Source organism: Anarrhichthys ocellatus, unplaced genomic scaffold (assembly GCF_004355925.1).
Source record: "Anarrhichthys ocellatus isolate YVR2014 unplaced genomic scaffold, GSC_Weel_1.0 scaffold118, whole genome shotgun sequence".
Lineage (NCBI taxonomy): Eukaryota > Metazoa > Chordata > Actinopteri > Perciformes > Anarhichadidae > Anarrhichthys > Anarrhichthys ocellatus.
In genome coordinates this window covers 36,353-58,187 of record NW_022280148.1, presented here as the reverse complement: position 1 = coordinate 58,187, position 21,835 = coordinate 36,353, and the positions used below count along the sequence as shown (strand labels likewise).

At 42.5% G+C, this 21,835-nt stretch overlaps 2 protein-coding genes across 5 annotated transcripts; both read left to right on the top strand.

Annotated features, from left to right (window-relative positions):
• The first annotated feature begins 2,305 nt into the window (after positions 1–2,305).
• On the top strand, positions 2,306–6,822 carry nudt5 (nudix (nucleoside diphosphate linked moiety X)-type motif 5). Of its 4 annotated transcripts, none has more exons than XM_031876907.1 (10): positions 2,306–2,399; positions 3,613–3,686; positions 4,248–4,315; positions 4,409–4,461; positions 4,571–4,678; positions 4,858–4,953; positions 5,159–5,260; positions 5,521–5,529; positions 5,617–5,670; positions 5,790–6,822. In XM_031876907.1, the coding sequence occupies exons 1-10, from the start codon at positions 2,372–2,374 to the stop codon at positions 5,897–5,899; spliced, it is 702 nt and encodes a 233-aa protein (XP_031732767.1). In that variant the 5' UTR covers positions 2,306–2,371; the 3' UTR covers positions 5,900–6,822. The 4 variants fall into 4 exon arrangements, with proteins under 4 accessions (XP_031732767.1, XP_031732768.1, XP_031732766.1 ...); XM_031876906.1 differs by lacking the exon at positions 2,306–2,399 and adding an exon at positions 2,432–2,638; XM_031876909.1 differs by lacking the exon at positions 2,306–2,399 and adding an exon at positions 2,952–3,281.
• Positions 6,823–9,472: 2,650 nt separating this feature from the next.
• fbxo18 (F-box DNA helicase 1) lies at positions 9,473–19,948 on the top strand. The gene is made up of 21 exons (XM_031876869.1): positions 9,473–9,899; positions 10,299–10,463; positions 10,659–11,236; positions 11,503–11,639; positions 11,791–11,938; positions 12,022–12,203; positions 12,294–12,368; positions 12,509–12,600; positions 13,233–13,401; positions 13,524–13,740; positions 13,851–13,938; positions 14,037–14,132; positions 14,263–14,399; positions 15,323–15,419; positions 15,562–15,728; positions 15,850–15,913; positions 16,012–16,206; positions 16,745–16,870; positions 17,023–17,129; positions 19,051–19,185; positions 19,391–19,948. Exons 1-21 carry the CDS (start codon positions 9,881–9,883, stop codon positions 19,547–19,549), a joined length of 3,153 nt encoding a protein of 1,050 aa, XP_031732729.1. The 5' UTR covers positions 9,473–9,880; the 3' UTR covers positions 19,550–19,948.
• Positions 19,949–21,835: the final 1,887 nt, after the last annotated feature.

The following is a 21,835-nucleotide window of genomic DNA, read 5'->3' as shown; positions in this document are numbered from 1 at the left end:
GTTTATGATCTCTATTTACAGCTTGGCTGCTGTGTCTTTGCGAGAGAAAAAAACAAGCATATATCACATTGCTTTTTCTAATCTCTCTCTCACACACACACACAGCTTCCCCCAAGGCCGTGCGCTGCAGTAAATCACTCACTGCACTAAATGTTTGTCACGCAGAGCTGAGAGCTGAGAGTTAGAAATCTGCATCACGGCAATTTCTGCAGCTGCCACTTTTTGTGTTTCGCTGCAGACTGAAATCAGACCGCCAAACATAACCAAACCTGGCTGTTGTATTATTTATTTGTTTTTTTGGTGGTGGTGGTGGTTGTCATCTCAATGTTTAATATGTGTGCGTGACCATGCTGCTGGATGGAGAGGCTTACGGCTGGGTGAGGTCGTGGGTGATGAAGTCGGAACTTTTGAAGAGCAGAAATATATCGCTGAGGCTGTCACACTGCAGGGAACTGTTCAGAGCGATCCAGTTGGCATCCTGAAAGGGACACACACACACACACACGCTTAAAGCTGGCAGTGGTGCAAGAAGCAATCCATATTCTTCAATAGCCAGCAAATGATTTGGTCGTGCTAATATAATAATAAAAAACAGGTCATGTTGTTACGCTTTACTAATTGATTCACCTCTGCTCAATTAAAAACTGTTTTTCCTTTTTCTTTGAAAAAATAGTTCACATCCAAAATGACAATTTGTATTTCAATTACTCAACCTTGAATAAAAAACTTTTTTTTCTCTCAAGCCTCCAAGGTGACGGAAGCAAAAGAAGAAAAAAAAAAACACAGAGAAAAGTCTTGATGAATGAAAGTTAATGAGGTAGCAAAACTTTATCAAAACATCTGTTTACCAACTCTCACACACATTGCTTTGCTGTTGTTACATGTGTTAACGTCTTGATGAATTGACATGAATAGGGGCCACATTCAACAACAGCAAAGCAGTGTGTGTGTGAGTTTGAAAACAGATGTTTTGATATAGTTTTGCTGCCTTATTTACTTTCGAATTCATCAAGACTTTTCTTCGCTTTCAGACTCTCTGTTCGCCGCGGAAGCATGCGAGATAAAAAACTAAGTTTTCATCAAAAGCTTAAGGTAACTCGGGGTGAGTCACTGATATACGCATTGCTGTAAAGCAGCTGGGTGCAGTGTTTTACCCGTGGAGCGCTCCAGTTGAGTTTGGGAAAGACGCGCCCGCCCAGAGCGTTTATGGCCTCCAGCACCTTAGAAGTGAATTCTGGGAACTCAGGAGCCTATCACACACACGTAAATGCAAATGCAAATGTCAGACGGTAAATGTTTTATCAGGTGGGCGATAAATTTGTTTGATGGGCCTTAAGAACACAGACATTGTGATGAGAAGCATTGACTGTACTCACTGTGACAGTGGATGTTGTCTCATCATCTGACCACTAGAGAGAAGTAGAGAACAAGAAACAGGGCCGCAGGGTAAACATCAACATTAAATACAGTTCTGTTTCACCTGTGTGTTGGAGCTACACGTAATGTAACGATACAGATGAATGAATAGAATATGATGACATTGCCCCCTAATCAAAAAAAATTACAAAGTGACATCTCAGATTGTAGCAGTGGCCTTTCTGCAAAAAACAAAGTGTACAAAGTGATATCTAAGTGTGCAGATATCTCTTTTGTCAGTTTCTTCCTGCCAAAAATACGAAACATTTTAAGATTGTGAATAAGTGAAACAATGACCCGTTTCCTTTCCAGGAAATGCAGCAAAATAAGAGAGAGCCCCGGAGTGGACAAACAACCACAAAGTCTCCGTTTCCGTACCTGAACGTCTTCCTCTGCGTCAGAGTCGCTGTTGTTGGTGTGTGTCGGCTGTGTGTTGTGGTCACTGAAGGGAAGAGAAACAATAGACGGTATTTGTCAATCAGGCAGCTGCATCGGAGACAAGACAGACCTGATGACCATAATGCACATTTCAGATCGAGGACCAAATGTTATTATGGTCAATCTGTAGCAGCACGTGTCCACTATGAAAAAACCAAAAGCATCCTACTCTCGATGCTTCTCAAATATAACTCGTGCCAATCAAAGACTAAAGGAGGAGCAGCAAGATGGAGCTGATTTTTGGCATGGTGTTTTCAGGTTCATTCCAACAATGGCAACTTGAACAGAATGTGTGTTTGCGCGTGTCAGTGGCCTCATACCTCCCAGAGACTACCAGTGTGCCGTCGTCCAGTAAATAGTCTATTACATTCTGAGGCAGTGGAAGAATCAGACTGGAATAAAGAACAAACACGATACCACAAATGAATACGTGTAAACAATACAATAAATAATAGACAACAGACAAACGGAAGGAAGAGATGGAATAATGAAAACGATTTAAACACAATTGTGTAGCATGGAACACGTGATACATGTGAAGATAGGTAAGAAACGGAGATGGAAGCTAGCTTTTTTTCTGCTTCTGTTTGGGAGCTAACGTTAGCTTTTGGCTAAATGGACAGCACCGACGATGAAAATATTTCTTGGAATTTCTGTACAAATGTCAGCTGTCTACCTTTTAATCGTATGTTGCTTGAATATCGGATACCAAACCGAAAACTGACAGTTGACAACTTGCTCCTTCTTCATGCTGCAATATCCTTTAACGGAAAAGAGTCCATCGGTAAATATCTTCCGAACCCGCGATGTTTTAAAAAATGTCGGGGCTGCAGTCTCATTTAACGCCTTGACATTTTGAGGCAATACTGCATCCTAATTGCACTGTTACCAACGAATTTGAATCTATTAAAAGGCTATTGTTGGAACAGTCAACGTCGTTTTGATCGAATTATGTAATCAATTTGTGTTTACAGAGGGGGAAGCATTTTTCGGGTGCACACGTAAAAACCGCTGACTTGCAACATAGATCGTTTATTAAAGTGCGAAAACACCCAATGCCTTAAAAAACTTTAACGCCACTATTTATTCTCACGGTTCAGTTCTCTATATTTTCAAATGTGACATTATTAATGCAACTACATAATACATAAGCACAGTTAATGAGAACGGAGCCATTATCTTTGGATACTAGTCAACCTTTTTGCTGTCAACTAACCCCATTCATTAATCTATTGTAAATTATTACTAAATCTTGCATTAACCCCAAAACGTTTTTTTAGTTGGTACTCAAGAAAAACATTAACTATTAGTCTTTCACCTCATTGAAGGATAAAACTAGACTTAGGTGACGTTTGCGGTACCCGGAAGTGGTGGCAGAGTGACTCCTCATTGCTTCTTTCCGATCTCTACTACGGTGGGGATTTCACGTGAGTTTAGTTTAGTTCATTTTAAATGATTGTCTAAAGTTTCAATTGCACGAGCTCCGAACCCCGGTGGCAAGTGCTAAGTGTAAAGCAGCTAGCTAGCGTGAAAGAAATAAAGAAAGAAAGAAAGAAATAGAAAGGCTAAAAGTGAAAATATAATGCGGGGAGTTGAACCCTTGGTTTAATTTGGTTAGCGTTGCCTGGCTGTAGCAGCTAGCGGTAATTGAGCAACTCATGACGAGAAACGTCTAACATTAGCTAACGTTAGTCCTTTCAGCCCGGGGTGGTTAGCACTCTGTGTGTTTCTCTGACTCGAATTTCCTAATTTTTTCAGTTGTCCAGATAGTGAAAATGAGCAACTCCGAGGAACCCAACGTGACTACTGCTCCACATATAGTGAAAGAAGAGGCAAGTAAACACAACACGTTACGTCCGTAGCCTTCAAATGCTCCACGTGAAGCTGTAATGCACACTGACAGGTAGCTACATAACGGTAGTGTCCAGCTTTTGAGACCTCTATTTGCTTACTCGTGGCAATTTATTCACCCGATTGAGTCCATATTCTTTGCCAAAGTTAATACTTTGTGTTTACTAATCAATAAGTACAAAGGTTACATCTCCATTTTTTTTTTTTTTTTGGACCTACCTTTTTCCAAAAAAATGGTGCGATTGTTCATTGATAAGAGTATTCTCAAAGATGAGTTAATCAAAACACGACAAAAGTTGCTGTGTACATCTCACAGTTAAACATTTCCCAATTACTCAAATTAAACCAAATTGCCCTTTAGATTTATCGATTGACACATGAAATGAATGTGTTTGATTTATTCCTTTGCTTGCATTTTTGCAGAACCTTCCCTTCAGCATACCACATGCATGCTTCTCTGTGGGGCAGTTTCTACTGTTGATTAGTAGAGTAGTAGCTCACACTGGAAGCTGTTTTGCGTGTTGACTCGGTGTGTTTTTCAGCTCATGGCAGCAGGAAAATGGCTGAAGCTGGAGAAGACCACATACGTGGACCGTGCTGGAAGCACCAGGTACTGTCCCGCCTTTCGACGGCCACGATCTTCACAATCTCACACACACACACACACACACAGTTTTTAACCCCCTTGTTTTTCGTTCACCAGAGCCTGGGAGACGGTGAAAAGAACAACGAGGCAAACCAACACAGAAGCAGACGGTGAGCGTCACCGTATATAAATATAAATAAATATATATACATTTGCTGTTTCACCTGGTCAGTCGAGCTCGCGCTGAGTCCCGCAGGCTGTAACGCACTTCTCCTGCAGGTGTTGGGATTATCGCCCTGCTGAAGCGGACGCTCCACAAAGACTGCGTGGTGATGGTGAAGCAGTTTCGTCCTCCCATGGGATGCCACACTCTGGAGTTTCCTGCAGGTCGGAAGGTTTTTCCAAAAATGCGGAGCTTATTGAAAAGTCCTTCAATTAGATATCAAACTTTTCATGTTTCTCAGTCTCCGAAACATTTCATTTCTTTTGGGAGAGACTGTCGGGCCTTTTGTAATCTATCGATGCCACATCTGTGTTTTCTTTTTATTTGTTTGTGCTGTGCTCAGGGTTGATTGACGAGGGGGAAAGTGCAGAGGCAGCTGCGTTGAGGGAGCTAAAAGAAGAGACCGGCTACAAAGGGGAAGTAGTGGGAATCACTCCAGGTATCCTCGCACTAAGATTTGCTGTACGAGTGATTGCATAAGCTGCCTCTCTTGGATGCATCGTATCTCCTGTGTGTGTGTGTGTGTGTGTGTGTGTGTGTGTGTGTGTGTGTGTGTTGGAGAGGTTCAGGGGTCAAGCACTGCAAAGTGATAAGAAGTTTCATACAATTCAAGTAGAGTAGTAATGTTGTTGTCTTGATCACAGTGACCTGCCTGGACCCCGGTCTGTCTAACTGCACCACCCAGATGGTCATGGTCAACATCAACGGAGACGGGGGGGAGAACATCAACCCAACGCAACAGCTCGGTGAGGAGACTGATAGGATTCATTCACTTCTCCCCCACTCTCTTGTCTAAACAAACATTTACTTTCTTATTCTTTTACTATTTTATCCTCAAGTGGCACGTATGAGTGATTCAAGAGAACATTTTGCCGTTATCACTGATCATTTTCTCTTCTGGGTACGAACAAAATAAGAGCACTAACGCGAAACCTCGCAAAAAGAAAAGCCTGTAATATAACAAAACATGTTCACTAATTTAGTTCTCTTTTGTTCTAAATTACAGGCGATGGAGGTGAGTTATTTTCCTTTTTATTACATCAGAAATAATCATATTTGTTTTCATCATAGAGCGAATCAAGCCTGTATTCTCTCCTTGCAGAATTTGTTGAAGTCATTCTCTTACCTCTTGATGAATTCCAGGTGAAACTAGATGGTGAGGCTGCAGTTTTTTTTCCAGAGTGATGATGTCATTACGAGAGCGAGGCGTCTTATTCGGACCAACACAGACAAAGCTGACTTGTGCCCCCCCTCCCCCCGTTTTTTATCCGGCAGATCTGATGAAGAAAGAAAAAATCGTGGTGGACGCCAAAGTGTACATCTTCGCCATGGGGATGGTTCAGGCTTTCTTTAAGCCGAGGGAGCTCCCCGTCCTGAAGCAGTGAAGGGAAACGTCCAGGATGAGGATGAGAGAAGAAGAAATGTCTTTTCTGTTGCATAGGGCTCGCTTCACAGGACTGAAAAATCTGTATTGGAAAAGGAAAAAAATTCTAATAAGAAATAATATGAAAAGTTGTTTCATTGTGGTTTTGGACGCCACGTAACCTCATATTTTAATATCTGTTTCTGTGATGTATAACGACCATCCATAGAGCAAAATGAAAGATGGAAGACACCATTACAACTGTGTGTGATAAACATACTGAACGCACAAATCTAATTATGAAATGGAAGTCTGGAAAACGCCTTGTATTTGGGAAGTGAACCCATGATGGAGCTCTGTTTACATGTTGCGGCCCACTTTGTTGTCAGTATGGAGGTACTACCAAACACCTCAAGGACTGAAACGTACTCTGGTGGGGCCCATTGTTTCATCGTTTGCACACTTAACACAGAATATGTTTCAGTCTCGAACGACTAATAACTTCCATGTTTTTTTTTATTTTTATGAGATTACATTTAGTTTGATGAGACATCATTTTTAATTTAGTGATAAGAAAAACATTCCTTAAATACCGTTTTGCCGACTTTAATGGGAGGAACGAATTCACCTGAAAACACTTTAAGCATGCATACTGAAATGCATCATGGGAACTGAAGCAACGCTCCCTTCAGAGGAAGTAGACGACCAGTTAGTTACAAAATAACCCATAGTGATAATAGTTACATGTAGTATTTGTTTGATGTATTAACAAAATGTGCAACAGATGCTGTCGCCATAAAGGCAGCGACTGATTAATATGAAATAATTCATGCTGTGCCTCCAACCTCACGGTGCAGTGAACTGGACATTGACGCAGTACTCACCTTTAGCGACTAGAACATACTGACCAATGAATAAATGTGATGCTACTTTTGCTTTCCCGAATCGGTGTTTGTGTCTCAAACTGACTTCTGCAACAGCTGACAAAGGGATGGAAGCGAAAGTACTTCCTACGTGTGCCCGAGCTTAGTAGTAGTATGCACACATGTGACATGAGGTCCTACAAATAGCTTTGTAAGTGGTAATGCTCTGCTGTGATTTGCTGCACCTTCCTCTTTCATTTTTAAATTCATGAACACATTCATATACTCACATTTCTTAAAATGGTAAACCCTTATAAATATTAAACATTTAATACTGGATTTGTTTGATAGCATCCGAGCACTTACTATTGTTTCCTGTCCCACACTTAGTGAGAAATTAGGGGGTAACTATGTGTGGGTGAACAGATTAGCTGCCGAGTTAAGTGTCCCCTTTTATTTCAGTTTAGGCTATGAATTGTATACCAGCTGAGCTGGAGGTGAGTATGAGCTTAATAAAGTGACCAAATATAAACTACTTTATCATGGAAAGAGAAAGTAATGTTTGTTATTGTGTGAGGGACATTCAGTATTCTACACCTGTTTATACACGTAAAAATCACTAATTTATTAATTCTAATATTTGTTGTCTTCCTAACTTAATTATTTTAATAGTTTTTTTTACTCTTTTCAAGACAAGATGGACAGAGATGGATGCCTATGTTTGAAGGGAGTAAGCTGCACATTAAAGGAATAGTTTTTAATTTTGAGAAATACATTTATTCACTTTCTAGCTGACGGTTAGATGAGAAGATTGATACCACTCTGTAAATATGAAGCTGGAGCCAACAGTCGCTTAGCTTAGCTTAGCTTAGCATAGCATGAAGACTGGAAAACAGGCTGGCCCTGAACAAAGGAAACAGAATCCAGCAGATCTCAAGTTCACTAATTCACACGTTATATCTTGTTTGTTTAATTTGCACAAAAACTCAACTGTTAAAACTAATTCGTCATAACTAAGCTAAGCTAACTGGCTGTGACATAAAGTGGTGACAAGATAAAGTTAGCATGCTAATCTTACAGCCACCTTCTTTAACAATGTTCCACTGCTTCAATAGTGCCAAAGATGAAGCCTACAAATGTTTTCTAGACTCAAATAACTTGTGACCCTACTGATTAATGCAGATTTATTCAGACATGGATTAGTCTGCAGGCCAACACTTCAACTGAAGTCTTGGAGACACTGACACTAACAGTAGACCAAGAGAAGGATCCACATTCCTGACTTGTTTTTGGTATCACAGGGCATGACTCTCCCTGGGTCTTTGGCCTTCCTGGAGCCACTGATCACACAACCAATGAGGTGTGAGGAAGCTCCAGCACCACAGCAGTCCACTCACCACACTGAACCACCTTCAGCTCCACACTTTCTACACTTGACTGCTTTGAGGTTGACTTCAGTTAAATAATAAAAAAATGATCAGACATGTAAAATGATCCTGTGTTATGTCACATACTTTACCCTCACTGATGTGAACATGAATCTTCTTCAGTAGTTCATCTGTTAGAAGGTGACATTGGCAGCTGACCTGCTTCCATGACTTTGTCACCATGAGTGTGTTTCAACTAGCATGTTTATAGCATGTATTTTTGACTAAATCAATGCAATTCCTCCTCCAACTCGCACACATACAATGAGGCTAGAACAAAATGTTGAGTAGATAAAACATTGACAAAAAACTTGGCTTTTCATTAAAAATTTCATCAAAAGGATTTCATGACCACAGACGTCAGGGTGACAGGCCTGTAGTCATTTAATCCTGTGTTGGAGGATTTCTTGGGGACCGGGATGATCGTGGAGCGTTTGAAGCATGAGGGGACTTCACACAGCTTCAGTGATCGGTTGAAGATCTGCGTGAAGATGGGGGCCAGCTGGTCAGCACAGACTTTCAGGTAGGAGGGGGACACACCGTCTGGGCCCGGAGCCTTCCTGATCTTCTGTCTGTGAAAGAGCCGACCCACATCCTCTTCACAGATCCTCAGTACCGGTGGGGGGTCGTTTGGGAGAGGTGAGGAGGAGGCAGGGAGTGTAGATGGTTGTTTGATGATGGGACAGTTGGGGGGTGTGAGAGTAGGCTTAAAAACCTGCAGTAGAGGACATTCAGGTCGTCAGCCAGTTGATTGTGATTGTCCTGCTGTAGTTTGTGAGTACTTGCAGCAGGCCTCTCCACACTGACAAGGGGTCGTTGACTGAAAACTTTTTTTCCAGCTTTTCAGTGTAGCTCTCCCTCGTCAGTGTGTTTCTGGCCTGGTTGCAGGATCCTGTCTCCACTTCTGTAGGCCTCCTTAGCCCGACGAAGCTGCCTGAGTCTTGCAGTAAACCAGGGTTTATTGTTGATGTATGTGCAGAAGGTCCTCAAAAAAACTGATGTATGATGTCACAGTGTCAGTGAGCCCATCCAGGTCTGTAGCAGCAGCTTCAAGGACATGCTCGGTTACTGAGTCTAATCAAACTTTGATGACTCTAAATGTTCATAAACTATATACTTTACATTATTTGTTATCACTGATGAACCCCAAGACGTTTATATCGTTTTTGAACCGTACTTTGCCGTAGGAATCATTCAAATATATTTTTTGTAAGTTTCGCTTTACGCTGTGCGCGCGCGCCCCCGCGAGGTGCATTCATCTTTTGGTGTGCGTGCGCAACACCGCAAACACTGACCAATCCTGTGGCTTCGTGACCAAATTAAAGAGTTGAAAACCTCTGCCGAAATTGTTGCTGGCTGATGACTTGGAAGCGTTTTCTAAAGCGACAAATACTACATAAATGCATGTCAACGTTAGTGAGTCAATTGACTACTTCCAGGGCGGTACGTTTAAGTTTCTGAACAAGTTGGTGTTTAGAAACACAAGTGAGAAGTAGTGTTAGCTTAGTATGCTAGCACAACAGTCGTTGTTTACTACGGCTTAATAAACGTTAGACCTAGCGCCGACACTTCGAGTCTGCATCTTTTCTGCAAGCTACGACGACGGCATTTCTGCGCGAATGAGTTTGTTTTAGGCCCCAGCAAACCAAACCTGAATCTTTGACGCTAGCCACGTAGTTCTGTGACTAAAAGACGGATGCGCTGGACACGAAGATGGAGATGGCTGTTAAGGGTAAGTTCGAAGTTGAGGCGAGTGACTTAAGTTAGCTAGCTAGCTTACTAAACGTAACGCGTCCGTCAGAAAAAAAGAGAACGTTTAAACAACTTCACTTTGTGTTATAGAGATAGTATTTAGTGAAGTCTGAGTCCGACATTGGCACCTGGGTTAAATACAGGTAATGAACAGTAACACCAAACGTAGACAAACTTTTGAAGAGAGTCAATGATAAGAGAAGATGGAGAGTAGAAAACTAGCCTATTTGGCTATCCTTAGCACTTTTAAAGATTGAGCAATTCATTTTCAGATATGTAGACTAAAGAATGGCTTGCATTGCATAAGGACAATCCTAATACAGTGGTTTGTGTCGTGCTGACATGACTTGAATGTTGTTTGCTGTTGTCGTTTTTCTAGGAAAGGCCAAAAGGAGGCACCTGAATGCGGGGCAGTGTGATGACCTGGGACAAAGTGCAGAGGGCACTAACGCCCTCACCCAGCCCCAAACCGTCAACCACGCGCAGGGCACCCGCAACCCCACTCGGGTTTACCCCAGGACCCCCACCAAGAGACGGAAGTGTGGTAATCTGCTGTAAACCATCTGCTTCAAATGTTTTGACAAAATCGTACCCAAAGTAACATCTGTGCATGGGGAAAAAAAGTTATTATTTTCAGTAAAAATCCTGACACGCATTTTTTTCCTTCACTAGCCTTTGGTTAGAAAGTCCTAATGTTGTCACACATTAAATCTTTGTTCTTTCTCTCTCACACCATCAGCATCGGCATCAGGAAGTCCCTCCGGGCAACAGAAGGTCATCGGCAACTTCTTCTCTGTGACAGGAGTCCTCAGTTCCAGTCCGCACAAATCCTCCCAGCCCTGCACATCCACACGCACAAATGGACTCAATGGAAAGCTTTTTCCCGAAGATGAGCCGGGGGTTATGAAAGAAGAGGAGGAGGATGACGACGATGTCCGCCTGTTAGCTGTCCCGTTGGCGGCAGACCCTGAAGAAGAAGAGGAGGAGGTCGACGATGTTAGCCTTTTAGCTGCAGAGTTAGTGCCAAAGGAGGAGGACGCTGTCGATCATCTGGAGGGAATCACAGCAGAGATGTTTGGAGATGATGATGAATTTGACAGTGACATTCACGACGTGGAGGAGGAGGTGGAGGCCCTGCCTGATGCCCACTTTGGGCTCCTGGGTAGCAGGAAGATCTTGCTTGATCCCCAGGGCTGCATGGATGATCTTCCGGAGGAGGTGCTGAGGCAAATACTGTGCCTCGTCCCTGCCCGGGACCTCTACTGCTGTGTCAGCCGCGTCTGCCATCACTGGAGGAACATCGTCCAGGACACCAAGGTCAAACAAACTACAGAATTTCATTAAGTTACATATTAGCAGCAAGCTGAGGGGGGGTTATGTTGAAGCAAGTGTGTAGTTGCTGGAGAAATGTGTTTAAGCAAGTTCCCATGTAAAAAATAAAAAAAATGTTTGAGAGATGAACTTTGCGTGGACACTGTTGAGTTTTTTAGGAGAGTAGTTTATCCGTCTCTCGTGATTGGACATTGCCGTAATGGTATTTAAAGCTCGCAAAATGAACATTGTTGTTTTGGATGTTTGTGCAGTTCGTCCCCTTCAAGAAAAAATACTTCCGCTACATGACGAGGGAGAAGGAAACGGTGCGGGAGATCTCTTCCATCCTGAGGAACAGCGGCATTACAGATCCAGCATCATCACAGTACAGCATGCGACACCTTGTTGTGTAAGTCTGCATTTCCTTTAGCAAGGGACATTTATGTAACCGCACATGTAGACTAAATAACGCACTCTACATTCTAGAATTCAACTAAATTTAACGCAAGTCTTTGTTTTTATATATATTGGATGATTGTCAATGTGTGTGTTTGGGTCAGTTTAATGGCTCAGCATACGGTCGGAGAGCGGGTGAGGCCGGAGGACGTTCTGGAGTGTGTCAAGAAACATCGACTTTTTCCTCACGCCGAAGCCTCCATCAGATTACGTATTCCTGATATTCAGAAGTTCTTCAACCTCTGCAATAAGGTATGACACACACACACAAATACACAAAGGTCCTCTGGTAATCATATGGAGAAAATGATGTTCACATCATTTCCAATCCCCAGGGTCCCGACCCGTATGCGGCCATGGCGGTCATATTGCTCCTGAGTGAGAGCGTCGGGGACGTGCAGGCCTTGGTGTCTCTGCTCACCGGCTGCATGTCGGACACCGCCATCATAGAGTACCTCAGCCACATGGCCATGATGTTGCTTGCCATGAAGAGGAGCTGGGTCAAGATTAGCAGCCGGTAAGTGCTGCAGGTGTCGGGACCTTAAATTCCCACATCTTCCTCGTCGGCTTACTCGTGATTTGTTTTCTTTCTTTCTTGTCTCTCCAGGTTGCATTACAACATCTACTACATACTTCACTTGATGGAGAACGGCCCCTTTTCTGTCTGCTCCGGGCAGAGCCGGTGAGGACCAAAATGCATTGGTGTCACTGATGTGCATGAGAAATCCGCCAAGAGGAAGTGGACTGAAGTAATGGATATCTGAGGAGTTTTACCTTTTTAACAGTCCCCGTTTGGTGTGTTCTTGTGTGTGTTTCTGCTAGGCGGTCTCAGATTCAGCTCACAGGTGAACAGCAGCAGATCCTCAGCCATGACGTCCAGGGGGACCATGTGGTCAAGATCGTGGCTTTTGCAGGTGCAGTGGCAGCACCATGACCGTCCACTTTCTATAAAATGTTTAACTTGGTCAAGAACACAGAAAAATCCAATGATTAAATAAGTAATGTGGCATAGAAAACAATCTGATCAGAATCTGTTTAGTTGCCAAGTAGGTTTTCACACTGTTTTTACTGTTATTATTATTTACTGTGGCTCAGACACACAGCAGTTACATCTAAACATAAAAACATTGACTTGCACTTTACGCCATCCACTGTAGCCCTTGCCACATGTAGTGTTTGTGTGAAATAGGAACACTAGTGGGTTAGGAACCCTCTCTCCAGACTTTCCTTTTCAAGACTTTTTCAGGCAATGACGGGTATCTTTCAGTGGCATGTTGGCTCTTAAGTTGACGAAAAATAGGTTAAGTAATACATCGTGAAACATGTTTTCATAAAATCTGACATTTGAATCATTGTTTCTTTTAAATGCAATTACATGTTGCAAGAAAGCTGTGTGTCATTGTGAACCTTGCAGCCTTTAACCGCTGGAGAACAGTAATCATCAGTTTTGTGTCAGTGCTGCTGCGCGAGGTGCGATGTGGGCCCAGCCGTGCAGGTCAGACGCCGGTGGCGATTGTAGCTGAACGGTCCGTGTTGTCCGCCGCAGGTACGGGGAAGACGACCACGTTGGTGAAGTACGCCGAGCAGCGGCCGCACCTCCGCTTCCTGTACGTGGCCTTCAACAAGTCGGTGGCCAGTGAGGCGCAGCGCCGTTTCCCTAGCAACGTGGCCTGCAAGACCGTCCACTCATTGGCCTATGCCAACGTCGGGAGGAAGTGAGGACCTTCCCCTCAGATGTTCTCAATGTGTTCATAAATACAGAGAGTGGCACCTTTTGTCTGTTTCCATTTTAAAACCACATCCCTTGTTGTGCGCCCGTGATCTCCCGCTGATGCAGGTACCAGTTTCGCCAGAAGCTGACCTTTAACCTGAACCCGTTCGCCATCAACTCTGTTCTGCCCCAGGGCCGCGGCGGCTTCGTCAGGGCCAAAGTTGTCACCACGACTCTCAACGCCTTCATGGCTTCGCCGGACGAGGCCATCACCGTCGAACACGTCCCCAGCTTCCGCAAGGTCAAGGACCGGAAGGAGATTATATTGGAGGATGAAAAAGTGGTATGAAGACCACTTTAGTGCGAGTGACTAATAAGCGTGAGTGCTGCAAAGGTCACATTGAAACCAGGTGTCTTTTTTTTTTTTTTTTTTTTTTCATTGTGCAATTCTAGTTGTTTGCGCGTGAAGCGCAGAGGATCTGGAACAAAATGAAGGATCTCAATGAAACCAAAGTAGACGCCTACTACATGACCCACGATGGTACGCCAACAGCAGATGATTTCAATGGGTTCAAGTGATTCTGGTCTAGTGTTGGAGGGAATGCTGCACAAGTGGTCAACGGAACTTTTCATCCTCAGGTTACCTGAAGTTATGGCAGCTGCAGGTCCCCAAGCCCTGCTTGTCTTACCAATACGACGTCCTTTTCATTGACGAGGCCCAGGACTGCACTCCAGGTAACGATGCCCTACCTGTTTACACAGTCCAGGGATTGTGGGAAAAGTCTTATTTGTGATTATTGTGCTCAACTTTGTGATGGTGATGCCGTCTTCCTTCTCTCTCTCTCTCTCTCTCTCTCCCTCTCAGTCATCATGGATGTGCTTCTGTCGCAGAGCTGTGGGAAAGTCCTAGTGGGAGATCCTCATCAGCAGATCTACACCTTCAAAGGAGCCGTCAATGCGCTCAACCTCGTTGAGCACACGCACATCTTCTACCTGACACAGGTATACACAAGCACTAAACATTACACACTACGGCTCCACAAGGGGTGCCACTCGCAGGAATCATTTGAACAATGCATAACACTGCTGCTGCCCCATAATATGCCAGAAATAATAATAATAAGATCAACAATGATGAGTGTTAGCTCAGAGGCATTTAGAAAATGTGCTTCTCATCAGCATTCTGTCTCCTGTCGGCTAATGGTAGTAAAAAACAAACGTAAACTCATATTGTGGAAAGATTCTAAAGTCCACACATCACACCTACAGTGTAGAGAGTTAGGTTATCTTGAACGACAAATCAACGCAATTTAAATAATAATATATTTTAAATTTCTAAATGTGTTATTTAGTAAAAATTGAATGTCCCTATTTGTTACAAATGTCAAAAGTTTTGCAAAAAAATATTTTTGAATAGAAATATTTGACAACAGTGATTAGGGTTATCAAAATAAAACTCTACAATGTTCTCTGTATATTGCACACTCATCAGAAAAGAGACATGCTGACGGTGGTTTTTCTGGCCATGGAGTTGGATTAAGAAATGTTGATTGAGGCTTTTTTTGTTGTTATAAATTGAGGATAAAAGTCCATAAGTCAACGTAAATCTTATTTAACAGGTGCTCCTGATAAATTCATAACATAAGGTCTTGCTACATAAACACATGCATGAGGGCCAATCGTTTCAGAGGGACTCGCAGTCCCGTGCGGCTATTAGAACAAATAACAAAGAAGCTCTTATGATAACTCACCATAGGGAGTGTGACTTCATTCTCTACTCAGGATGCCATTACTCCGCTGTATCTTTACAGAGCAAATGGTTGTTCATTAATATTCTGAATGACATATATAGAAATGTTGTAACTCTCAGCAGTTCGGTGTGAATCAGAAAAATGAACCCTCACACTACTGATGTCTCTGTTCAGAGCTTCCGGTTCGGTGCCGAGATCGCCTACGTGGGTGCCACCATCCTTAAAGTGTGCAAGGGAGTGGAGAAGATTCTCGTGGGAGGAAAGCAAAAAGGTAACCACTGCAAACTTGTAAATATGTTGTCGGCTTAGAAACATTTACGGTGCTTCAAAAATACAGATGCTTTTTAGCCCTGGAAGTGGACGTAACATGAGAGTGCCATATTTGTCCCGTGTGCTACCTGTCCACTGCACAGGTGGCGTGTGTGATGAGACGGCAGACAGCGTCGGAGAGGCTTTGAGGTCGGGTGTCAGTCTTTGCCCGGGGAAGACGGCCATCTTGTCGAGATGCAATGTCAGTGTTTTCAGCGAAGCCGTCCGGCTCACCGATTCCAACCCGCTGTGCCGCATCCACTTCATAGGAGTGAGTGTATACTAACGGACACGATTAAGGAAGTAATAGCAAGCATGTTTTATGTCTGGGAGACACGTGGGGGTTACATGTGATATCTATCAGGCACTCACAGGTCCGCCTTTTCCTTCAGGGTGTCGATGGTATCGGCCTGAATCGGATCCTGGACATCTATCAGTTGATGGAAGGGACAAAATGTGAGATACACATGTTTACGACGGGGGGGATCTCTGTTTCTTTTATTTTTATAAATACTAACCCTTTGAGATGCATGTTGAATGTTCTCTTCCTACAGTCATCCGGGATCCTTTGATTCGCTGCTTCGCCAACAACAATCCGAATGCCTTCTGGGCCTTGAAGAAGTACGTCAAACAGACCGACGACCTGGAGCTCGACGCCAAACTCAACATCGTTGAAAAGTACGGAAAGCGCATCCCCGAGCTGGCGAAGCGCCTGGAAATGTGCTTTGAAGGTGACTTCCACAAAGCAGGTACAAACGAGTATGAATGAAGTACTGATTGGTCTCAAACGTATTGACTCTCACAACACCACAGAAGGGGACAAACCTCCAAAATGCAATGTGAAATCATGAAATAAATAACAGAATGATTACAGTGTTTAATAGTCCCGAGCCCATTGCTTCTGTATGAAGCTGTAGATTATTAAAAGCAGATCACAAATACTTTCATTAAAAAAAAATAAGACAGTAATCTACTAAACAGTGGGGCTCTGTAGGTTTTAACAAATGTTACTCCAATGGGAGTGAATGGTGTATTTATCTGGGACTATTTTCAGCGGCAGTATTTTTATATAACAATACAAATTATTAATCTTTTTATTTTTCTGAAAAACTCAACTTGGGTTGTTCGAAGATTACAGATATGCTGTAGTTCTTTCCCACTGGGATTTGTAGCTTCACCGGTACATTATAAGATGTAAGATGATATATTTCATATAGATGAGTATTCTAATGCACTCGACTCAGCAACATTGGTAACATCATGATCATGTGACCGGTTTCTTTCCAGACTTCATTGTGGGAACCGTCCACAAGGCCAAAGGTCTGGAGTTCGACACCGTGATGGTGACCGATGACTTTGCAAAGGTTCCCTCTTCAAAGCACAACCTGCACTTCAATCCCGACTTCTCCTTCTGTACGTTTTTCTTTTTACATAGATCTTTACGTTGTACGTTATTTGGTAGACACTCGCCAATATATCAACCAATGTGAGCTTATTGCAGAGTTCAAATCACTCTAAAAGTGGTGAACGTTTGAAAACTTTGAATATTTCTCATCCCTGCTCAGCTGATATTGCGGACGATGAGTGGAACCTGCTGTATGTGGCGGTGACTCGTGCCAAGACCTCTCTGATCATCACCAAGTCCATCCGCCGCATCCTCACAGTGGCTGGGGTAAGACCGAATCGCACACACATGGCCACTGCATGTTCTAATTAGAGCCATATTGTGAGAATGCACATCACACCTCAAACAGAAACACATGATGTTTTTTCCGTTTTTATTTCTGTTTCTTCTTGTCTTAATGGTTGTGTTTACAGAGAAGTAGGATGTTGCTGTGGTTTTGTCAAAGATCTTGTCTCACACGGTACGATGATTTTAAACGAACCCTTTCCTCTCGGTCTGCAAGCCTAAGCACTTTCAGGCACAGTTTCACTCCCACTTTGTGGTTCATTTAAAAATGACGTTGGTAACCGCACACACACAGTGATCGAGACTGTTTTTTTTTTTTTCTCCATCTTAACTGTTCTCTGATAAATGCTTTGACTAAAAAGAAAAAAGACAACAAACTGTTTAAAGGAAAAGTCAAATTTAATAAGTGCTTTAAGAGAAACAAATGAAGTCAAATAAAGCTTCTTTTTTTTTTTAAACATAAACACCAAATAATATACAGTGGGTACGGAAAGTATTCAGACCCCTTTAAATTTTCCACTCTTTGTTTCATTGCAGCCATTTGCTAAAATCAAAAAAGTTCATTTTATTTCTCATTAATGTACACTCAGCACCCCATCTTGACAGAAAAAAACAGAAATGTAGAAATATTTGCAAGTTTATTAAAAAAGAAAAACTGAAATATCACATGGTCATAAGTATTCAGACCCTTTGCTGTGACACTCATATTTTTTTGGTCTACCTCACTTTGTCAGGCAGGTCCTATTTAAGTGATTTCTTGATTGAGAACAGGTGTGGCAGTAATCATGCCTGGGTGTGGCTAGAGAAATTGAACTCAGCTTTCCAAAGATGTGATAAACCACAGTTAATTTATGTTTTAACAGGGGGGGGCAATCACTTTTTCACACAGGGCCATGTAGATTTGGATTTTTTTCCCCCTTAATAATAAAAACCTTCATTTAAAAACTGCATTTTGTGTTTACTTGTGTTATCTTTGTCTAATATTTAAATTTGTTTGATGATCTGAAACATTTAAGTGTGACAAACATGCAAAAAAATAAGAAATCAGGAAGGGGGCAAACACTTTTTCACACAACTGTACATATGTATTGCGTGGTCAGGTCTTATGAAGGTACTATGATTATGTGATGTTTTAAATCTCTTGAGGCTTTTTCTTCTCCCTCCCTCCCTCCTGGTGCTCCGCATGATATGCAATCCTGTATTATTTCATAAAAATAGGGCTCATATTTGGTCATTTTTGTCACACTGGTGCTCCTGGTTAGAAAATATAGTCGCAGTGTCTCCAAATGCGACTACATGCTCACAGTCTGGATCCCTACCACAGCAGAAGCACCAAGTCAAACAAAACTTGCTTTTTAGTCTTTACGGTTTCTCAATCAAGAGGTTTTATGAGGCCCGGATAAGACTAAGTGCTTTTGGAAAAGCCAGTTAATGGTCTCCACAGAGCAGATGTGGTGAATCAAGACGCGCTAAAAGCACCAAACAAAGGAAGCAAAGACCAAATTGAGGCAGAGTTTGTGTGCGCTTCACCATTCGGACTTCTCTTTTTCTTCTCCCCAATGCTGTCATACGAGTTGTATGAACGAATTGCTATCGTTGGCGCCTGAACAGTGCAGAGATGAGAAAAGGAAGTGCTGCATTAAAAAAAGATGCCAGATATGTAATGCGACGCGAGATAGTGTGAGCAATAAAACAGAGAGCCTGGTAGTGGATCCGCCTCAGCTCGTGTGGTCCGGAAGCACAGAATCCATTGGGCCCCAACCAGCTGGGCCCTTCCCGAGAAGCCGTCGCGCCAAAAAAACGCAGCCGCTTGGCCTCAGAATGTTGCATTTTTAGCGGTTGCTGGAGCTGGTCTCCCAAACGTTTTTGTTCAAATGTGACAATAACTTCCTGTCGTCTCCAGGAATACTTCCTGAAGTCGGAGATGCCCGGCACCTTGATGAAGGTGGGCGACCCGCTCCCGTGCTGTGTCTCCGACTGCCCCAACTGCACCACGCCCGGCTCAGCGTTCATCATGTGCAAACAGCAGATGAAATGTGTAAGGCTATCAACTCCTCGCTAAGATGGAACTAGCCAATAGTCTAATGCCTCCAGATACGAGATATAGTACAGCACAGTGTCTGGCATGGGGTGATTTACTGTTAGCCTTAATTAGCCAATTAGCATTTTGTGAAGGTTGTGAAGGAGTCATTGCCTAATGCCTTAATTTTTTTTAAAATTCTCCCTCTTGTGTCCTCATCCAGTCCGACGGCGTGTCTGCCGGCGGCCCGTTGTGCGAGAGGTGTGTGTGGACGCGCATCGGGTCGACTGCCTTCCTCATGACCGACGACGTGCTCTCGATGGCTGAAATACCGCGAGGACTCGGCCACCATGACCACCACATGCTCGGGGGGCTTTTCTAGCGACGCTCGTCTTCAAGGACTTCGAAACAAGAAATCCGCCATCTTTTGTGCGTTGATGAAAAAGAGACTTTCAAGTCAACAGCCGGCAAGCAACGCTCGGTGTTCGCAGACAACAATGAGACAGACTGACACTGGTTTTAGTTTTCTGAAAACGTGACTGGTTTTATGTGTGCGTGTGTGTGTGTTTTTATCCGTGAGCCGAAGGGAATCGGATGTTGTAATATCCAGTTGAGATGCCTTTTTATAACGCTTCCAGCTCCCAGTGGCCATCAGTAGGGCTGAGGTTTCATTGGAGAGCACTCTGTGATTGTGTGTTGAATGTTTCATTATTTAAAAAAACAGAAAGAAAACTGCCGGTTCTTGACTTTTTCGCTGTTAATCATAAAAAAAAAAAAAGTGTATTGTGAATTTTTAAATGAGATAAAACTTGCATAGGTCCAACATATTCTATTACAGATGGAAGGAGAGTACACGTTTGCACTGCAGTAGTAGTAGTACAAACTTTGCAGTAGTATAGGTTGGACAGCAGTGGGATTTGCTGAATTCTGTCCAAGATCCTCCTGCCGAACAGCTGCTACCCATTAGCCTCGGCTCCTTGGGAACAAACAGGAATTCAGATAATGGCCCATGATCTCAAAAGCCTTTCAGTACATTTACTGGAAATGAGAAAGCTTTGTCAAATATCCTAGAAGTATTAAAAGTACCACGCCATGTACAACAGGCTACTCTTAGCTGGCTGTGAGCTTTGTTTGCCCTTAAGTGTTTGAGACTGACAACCTTTTATTTTATCATGACTAGCAGATGATCTCTACACTACATGACCAGCTGTGAGTTTTAGTCTGAACTGTGAGAAAATGTACCAGAAAATGTTGCCTGGCAAGGTTTTTACTACGCAATGCTCCACTTTATTTTTGGAACTGCTAAAGTCAAAGAACTTCATTCCAGGGGAAATGAACACCATCTGTAGAGGAACAAGACGATGTTACTCATTTATGTCTGAACAGTTCAGACTTGTAAGTGGATTTTATTATCAGGAACTACAGGAGTCGTTTAGTCCTTAATTTGCAACACTCGACCAATGTTTTTTAAAGAATATTTTTTAATCATCATACAAATGGACAGTGCGGAGCAACAAAAAATACAATGAAAGTCAAGAGGGATGAGAAAAGCCCATGACTAGATTTGAACCCAGGGTGCCACTAAAACCATCCAAGCTGCCTTTAATAGCTGCTGACCCCAATCAGTGAGGTTCCAGCGGATGTTCATGGTGATCTTTTAAGAGGCTGATCATGATTGAACTATGAGGGACGTGTCATAATAAAGTCTTACAGGCATCCGAGGGATATCTATTATGTATTCAGGTAGTTGTAAAAGCTAACAATTTCTACCAGAATATATTTTACATTATGACAATCCATAAAGAGGATGCTTTGAGAGTGACACAATATTCAAAAGCAAACGTGTCTCATTCCGATTTTGTCTGGGGAAGTGGGGCAGTGGAGGAAGTTTATACAGGCGGTAACTTCCTTCTGCATTATCATTCATACTAATCACTGGTGTCTAAATATTGCAGGAGCAAACGGCAAACAATTTGGTTTGGCGACTGACATCAGACATGTCTCTAACCACAGCTACGATTAACGTCATTGGTCATTTTCCAAGATTTTTTTTCGATAATTCAAAACTTGTTTTACATTCTTTTTCCTGTATTTTTAGACTTGTTATTCCACCAGGTTGGTTACATTTTGGCTATTTCCCAACTATACACAGAAAACTAATAATAGTTCTCATTTTGGACAACCCTGGTTATCCGAGACAATAAAAGACACCATTGTCCTCATTGTACTATATATATTGATTTGGGATGTCACATTATCAAAATTTCACAACACAATTATCTTGGTCAAAATAGTTAATGTTGACAAAATCTTTAGGATATCTAGAAAATAAATTCAAAAAATAATAAAATCATATAGCTATCACTTAAATTTAGTTTATTGCGCAAATTACAAGTGTAGGGAGGTGGAGAGTCTGTAACAAAAAACGTATATATAAAATCATTTAAGAGACGCTGGATTATTTACACAATATTATCCTATGTGTATTATTAATATATTAATATTTAATTTTAGAATTTCCGTTGTCATAAATATCTGTATATTTTTGACGCCCCTGGACCCTTTAATGAGGGAAAAAATGATTTATTTTATGATGTGGGTGAACTGACCCTTCTAAAAGACAGGGTTGGACACACATAAGCACTAACACACACACAGGTCAGTGTCC